General features: G+C 48.6%; 1 protein-coding gene across 1 annotated transcript; it reads left to right on the top strand.

Annotated features, from left to right (window-relative positions):
• On the top strand, window positions 1–6,276 carry LOC309345371 (chymotrypsin B-like). Its single transcript, XM_081868386.1, has 7 exons — window positions 1–89; window positions 1,718–1,821; window positions 2,004–2,083; window positions 2,987–3,065; window positions 4,079–4,259; window positions 5,010–5,143; window positions 5,755–6,276. The coding sequence occupies exons 1-7, from the start codon at window positions 38–40 to the stop codon at window positions 5,914–5,916; spliced, it is 792 nt and encodes a 263-aa protein (XP_081724512.1). The 5' UTR covers window positions 1–37; the 3' UTR covers window positions 5,917–6,276.
• Window positions 6,277–6,551: the final 275 nt, after the last annotated feature.

Raw genomic sequence — 6,551 nt, forward strand, 5'->3', positions numbered from 1 at the left:
TACATGCTGTTCCCATTGTCCTCAGAACCAGCTTATTATGGCAGCCTTGTGGTTTTTGTCCTGCCTGGCACTTGTCAGTGCCGCACAGAGTAAGTACCCACCTGCTTGCAGTCTTGGGCTTCGCTTGGGGTGGGATGGGGAAGCAAACTATTTCTGTGTCACCCAGGCTTGGATCATCATCTTTCTTTTTTCTCTAGAAAATAGAGCTGATTCAGGGGGTAGGCCAACCTGGCCCCATTCATAGGCCAGTGAAGGGGCACTTGCTTTGGTATTTGCTTTTCTCTGCCCTCCTCCTTCCTTTTTCCTTTTCTATCATGGCTGTTAGGTTGTAAGCATGCAGTCAGGGACGGCCTTGTTTTTTTAATATATGTATAGTGCTTATAAAGTTTAAGGCACTTTAAAAGTGTTAAGTTATCCTCTTCATCTACCAGCGGTTCTCAACCAGTGGGTCCCCAGATGTTGTTGGACTACAACTCCCATCATCCATGAGCTCTGGCCTTGCTAGCTAGGAGTGATGGGAGTTGTAGTTCAACAACATCTGGGGATCCACAGGTTGAGAAAGGCTGCTAGACTGTCATGGGGGAATCAGCACATTGCACAGCCCTCCTGAAACTATACTGTTCCAGAATATAGGTAGATGAACAAAATGCTTGAATGCCACATTAAAACTCCCTACACTTAAAAACAAACACCAGGGATAAGGTGAGGGTTCAGATCTCTGTCCCTGACATGTCTTCCTGACATGGTAACTCTCTATAGGTAGGGATGAATTCATTTTTTTAATTACTTATTTTTTACTGCATTTATAACCCACACCTTTCTCCCCATTTTCTCCTCAGAGCAAACCTGTCAGGTAGGTTAGGCTGAGAGTAGGTGACTGGTTGAAGTAAGCTTTACAGCTGAGCAGGGATTCAAACCTTCATCTCCCAGGTCCTGGTCTAACACTCTAACTGGTACACTGCACAGGCTACTATGAGAAGCATTAGAGGATGGCATCCTCAGGTGCATTTTGAAGTGATACAGGCCCAGGGAGATTGTACCAGATGGCCTGGTCCCCTCGTTTATAGAGGACAGTCCTCTGAAGGGCTATCAGGGGACAGTCCAGCATATCTGAAGGATGGTCTGGTCCAAGTCCAGCTGAAAGATAAAGAACCATGAAGGAGGCCAGGGACTTGGTCAATCCCCATGTAGCATCATCTCCCATTTAGGAGAAGCCACCAAGTAGGTCCTTTTGGATGGCTCTTATCACCGCACACATACAGACAAGCAAAGGACCGGCACACCAGCCACATAGGGGCTTGTCTCTGCTACATTATGTGCACAGATGGACCCCTGGGCTGTCTTTGCCTTTACAAAACAAATTCCTTCCAGTAGCACCTTAAAGACCAACTAAGTCAGTTCTTGGTATGAGCTTTCGTGTGCATGCACACTTCTTCAGATACGAATCTGAAGAAAAAATGAATTCATTGGTATCTGAAGAAGTGTGCATGCACACGAAAGCTCATACCAAGAACTGACTTAGTTGGTCTTTAAGGTGCTACTGGAAGGAATTTGTTTTGTTTTGACTATGGCAGACCAACACGGCTACCTATCTGTAACTTTGCCTTTACAGTTCCCTGTCCCTGCAGCCTCCTTGCCAGAAGTCCTTACCTGAAGTCCTGAGCGCAAAGCACAGAACATGGAAAAGCTCTCACTTCACCTCTTTTCTTGCTTCCAGGTTGCGGCGTCCCTTCGATCCAGCCCATCCTCACTGGCTACTCCCGCATTGTCAATGGGGAGGAGGCAGTGCCCGGATCATGGCCCTGGCAGGTCTCCCTGCAGGTAAGAATGCTTGGGAAGGTCTTGGGAGTCTGGTTTGTTTCCTCTGTTGGTTTGCACTTCCCCTAGTAGTGCTTAATTGGAACTGAGAATAAAATGGTCAAAGGCCCTTTCTATTGCCACTGCTGCCTGGCTCTGATCCTGTTGGGTCTCTCACCACCTGCTTTCCTTGGCTTGCCTTGCAGGAGAAGAGTGGGTGGCATTTCTGCGGCGGGTCCCTCGTCAGCGAGCGCTGGGTGGTGACTGCTGCCCACTGTGGGGTGACGTGAGTCCCTTTTCTTGTGGGGATATTTTTTTAAATAGATGGATAGGAATCCTGGAGGTTGCAGGGTCAGTATACGCACAGCAAAGGCTAGCAGATGTGTTAGCCACCTGTAGTCAGAGCAAGGGGCTGAAATATATGTGAGAATTGTAGTAAGAAATTTAAGGTCTTATATATATATAATAAATGTTCATAAATGTACCAACCAAGCCCGTACATAGATATGTGGACCACATGTCTGGAGCAGCAGAGGAAAACCGTCCTGAAACCATTTTGACTCCCAAACTGACCAAATGTTTTCTCTGCAAGGAGGGAGGGGGCGAGGGAACCTTCCTGTTGTCTCAGGAATTCACCATTTCAAAGGAATGGCCAGACTACCAGGAAATTTCTGTTGTAGACCACCTTTTCTGTGACATAGGTATGTTTGTGGGGGGTGGTCTTGGGTTACACCCCATCTGTGATGTATGTATGATGTATGGAGGGGTGGTCTTGAGCTCCAGGGATGGGATTTAAAATGTCTAAATAAGGGCAGGCACACCTTTGCTCTGGGTCCTCCTCCGTCCTCCTGCGTGTGAGGGGAGCACCCTGTTGCAACAGCTTTAATAAAGATCAGGCTAACTAGCAGCTTTGCTTCTCAGTATTCTCTGGTTGGCCTCTGTTATTTTCTCCTACTGATAGGGAACCCACTTAAGGACTCTATACAGGCTCTTGGATACCCCATAAGGGAAGAAGGGCAGATTTTGTTTACAACAGAATCATAGAACTATAGAATTGTAAAGTTGGAAGGGACCCCCAAGGGTCATCTAGTTCAACCCCCTGCAATGCAGGAAATTCCTGACAAGATGGCCATGCAATCTCCGTTCCTTCAGCAGGGGCCAACTGACAGCTTTTGCTTGCTTTCCTCAGGACCTCCAACGTCGTGGTGCTTGGTGAACATGACCGCAGCTCCTCTGCCGAGAAAATACAGAAGTTGGCTGTCGAGAAGGTGGGTGAAGCAGCTGGAAGGCCTCCTCAGGGCTCCTCCAGATAGCATGTTTACTGGGTATTCATCCAGATTTAGTTGCACAAGGCTCAGACAGAGGTCGGGCTTTGTTCAGTCTTTCAGGCACTTAAGTACAGTAAATGTTAACCAGCCCTCGAGGGTGTTCAGAAACCAGTACAGCCCAGAAAATCCAGTTATGCAGTTTATTGAAAAAGGAGTTATTTGTAAGAAAGGAGGGTGGCAGGGGAGAGAGAACAATAGCAAGAATGCAGTTCAAACTTGAAATAAAACACCATACTAGATTCTTGGTTCAACTAATCCTCCACTTAATCCAATACTAACAATGAAAATTGGCGCTCTGTGGTCACCACCGGAGAAGGAACCTTTCTGGCATCTGCTGTAGGTTGGTCAGTGTGTGTGTGTGTGTGTGTGTGTGTTTCAAGAGGAACAAACTTGAAAGCCGCAGCCCATCTTCAAGGGCTTCTTATTCATTGGTTCAACAGGCAGACTCCTGCCAATCAGAAGCCACCGTTTGTCAGGTAGAGGGAAAATGACAGCTTTTGGGGAGTGGGGAAATGGTTACTACCAGATTTCCCCATCTCCCTGCTAGAAAGACATAAGCGGTAATCTGTGGACATGTCTGTCTTCTTTCCTTACCCATCTTGGAGGTTGGGTGTTCGTAAAGAATCAGTTACAATACATCAGGAGGTTCAATGCTATCACTCCAAATAGAGTGAAAGGATTTGAGCACTTTGCGTGTGTGTTAACTGGCTTGCCAGTGCCAGGATGTCTGTGTCCTCGACTGCTTTGGTTAATTAACACAATTATCCCTGCCAGCCATTATCAGCCTGTCACCCTCCACTGACCACACTGTTTACAACTCCTCTCCCCAAACCATGTGTGTGTTTAGCCTTGTAGTCAACAAAGGCACACTCCACAATATGTTTGTTAGTCTGTGGTCAGATGCACCACTGTATCCTGCTTGCAGCACCCACAATGCCTCTCTCGCCCACCAGGTCTTCACCCACCCAGAGTGGGACCCCGTTGCCATCAACAATGACATTGCCCTCATCAAGCTGGCCACCCCTGCTGAGATGACCGACACTGTGTCCCCTGTGTGCCTGACAGACACTGCTGACCACTTCAAGAGTGGAGACCTTTGTGCCACCTCTGGTTGGGGAAAGACACGCTACAACGGTGGGCCTGTCAGGGGTCTCACAGGGGAAGTGCTGGAAGGCATAGGGAGGGATGAATAGGGGGCCTCCTGCTTGCCTGGATAGAGTGCAGAGGTGTGTGTGTAAACTAGCCCACTGTACAAAAGTTAAATATTTGATTTTTGCACATTTGCCCTTGGCCCTCCCTTTCACTATCACGTGGCCCCCAGCAGGGAACGTGGCCCTATCTGTCTGACAAAAGCTCACCAGACCTGCTTGAGCGCAGCTCCCCATGGCAGCCAGTTCTCTGCCCATGAGGTGAGCAGCCATTTCAAGCATCAGTGGGAAATCCTTCTTGACCCAAACTTACTTCAAACCTGGCTTTCTATCTTGTTAGGAGGGAGAAAGACTTCTGTGGCAGTTGGGAGCTGGATGTTTTAGGCCACTCAAGGACGATCCCTCTGGGGGGGGGGGGTACCTCACTGACAAAGTGCTCCTTGCCAATGTGTGCCTCCCTGTTAGTGACAAGGCAGCTGCTTACAAGCAGAGCTCTAAAAAACTCTGGACCAAGTTACCCGAAAAACCATCTTCTTCTTCACTGTGCTCAGCTAATGGAACCCAGTTAGTTTTGATTATCGACTTGTGGTTACATGGACTTGGGTTTTTCAGTTATTTTATAGTTTTAAAGTGCTTAGAAGCCACTTTGGCACCTAAATAAATAAGTAAACGGTGTCTTAGCTACCAGGGTGCAGCAAAGCAGTGGCAATTGCTGACTTGATCCTCTTTCCTGCAGCTTTCACCACCCCCAACAAGCTGCAACAAACAGCCCTGCCCCTCCTGTCCAATGAGGAGTGCAAGAAGTCCTGGGGCAGCAACATCTCCGACCTGATGATCTGCGCGGGTGCAGCCGGATCTTCTTCCTGCATGGTGAGTGCTGCTTGACCCTCTCCCCGCTCCCACAAAACCCCCAAGCACTACAGGGAGGGGAAGCCAATTAATTAATGAGCAAATGGTCACTCATTTCTCAGCTCCACTGAATAGAGAGCAGGAGCGGAAGTGGCAAGGAGGGATGTGATAATTAAAATTACAGTAGCTCTTATAAAAGCTTCGGGACCACGGTGACGGTTCACATTGGACTGGTTGGCATGGCAATTTATTTTTATTGCAAAAACAAGAATAGTCAGAAATCAGGGTGTGGAGAGGAACCCGCAGGAGGAAGACACAGAAAATACTGAAAATCAACAAAGGGAGTGACCGGGGGATTGTGATTCCAGAGATTCCCTCAAACTGAAGGATACATGGTAGGAAAAAGAGTATTTGCCAACTCATCTGTAGTTTCTCCAAGCCATGTGATAAGTGGGTGTGGGAGAACACAAAACTTCAAACTGACCTTCAGAGAATGTGGGGGGTGAACATCCCAAAAGATTGTTTGGTTCCTTAAAAAAGGGCTAGGCGGAGAATTATGTCAGAAGGCCTAGGACACCCGCCCACCCCATCCCACCCGCCCAAAGTCTAAACTGCCTGTCTTCTGTTTGCAGGGTGATTCTGGCGGACCCCTTGTGTGCCAGGAAGGCAATGTCTGGAAGTTGGTGGGCATTGTGTCTTGGGGCAGCAGCCGCTGCTCAACCACCACCCCTGCTGTGTATGCCCGCGTCAGCCGCCTCCGTGCCTGGGCCGACGAAACCATGGCGAATAACTGAGCTTCCGGTGTCACGGGATGAGGGGGATCAATAAAGGCTGTTCCTTCTTTGAGACTCATCTCGTGTCCTGTTCTTGCATAGCTCCTGCCACAGAATACATTCTAATCTCAGGCCGGCATGTCCATGCCATTTGCACATGCCTGCACCCACACACTGCCCCAAGCAGTGGCTCAATAGCATGGCTTCCCCTGTGGAATATGATCCCAAGACCCTCCTATGCCAACATTGCCCCAGAGAGCAAAATTGATGTGTTTGTGCGTGTGCGTGTGCATAAGCGTGCAGGCTGTGTGATGGGCCCATCTGGGCGAGTGTGCACACGCTGGCATGTGGCCCTCACAGGGGTGGTGAATCTTCAGTCTGGCCCTCAAGCTGAAAAAGCTTTGCCATCTGTGTGCCCTACAAATGCCCTGTAGCCCCATCAAGAGTTTGGACAAGCCAGAAAAGGCTATACAAGGCTGTGCATGGAGCCTCGTTTAGGAAGAGGTCTCATGCTGAATGAAGCTGAATGTTAGAAAATTCAGGACAGATGAAAGGAAGTCCTTCTTCATGCAGTGAATAGTTAAACTGTGGCACTCCCATACACAGGAGGCAGTGATGGCCACCAACTTGGGTGGCCTTAAAATATAGGGGAAGCG

This window comes from Podarcis erhardii, assembly GCF_964252035.2.
Source record: "Podarcis erhardii genome assembly, chromosome: 7".
In the NCBI taxonomy this organism is placed as follows: domain Eukaryota; kingdom Metazoa; phylum Chordata; class Lepidosauria; order Squamata; family Lacertidae; genus Podarcis; species Podarcis erhardii.

Coding starts and splice junctions, on each gene's coding strand:
- LOC309345371 (XM_081868386.1), top strand. CDS start 38: ATGGCAGCCTTGTGGTTTTTGTCCTGCCTGGCACTTGTCAGTGCCGCA. Junction 3,066..4,078: donor AGAAGTTGGCTGTCGAGAAG/GTGGGTGAAGCA, acceptor CTCGCCCACCAG/GTCTTCACCCACCCAGAGTG. Junction 4,260..5,009: donor GGGAAAGACACGCTACAACG/GTGGGCCTGTCA, acceptor TCTTTCCTGCAG/CTTTCACCACCCCCAACAAG.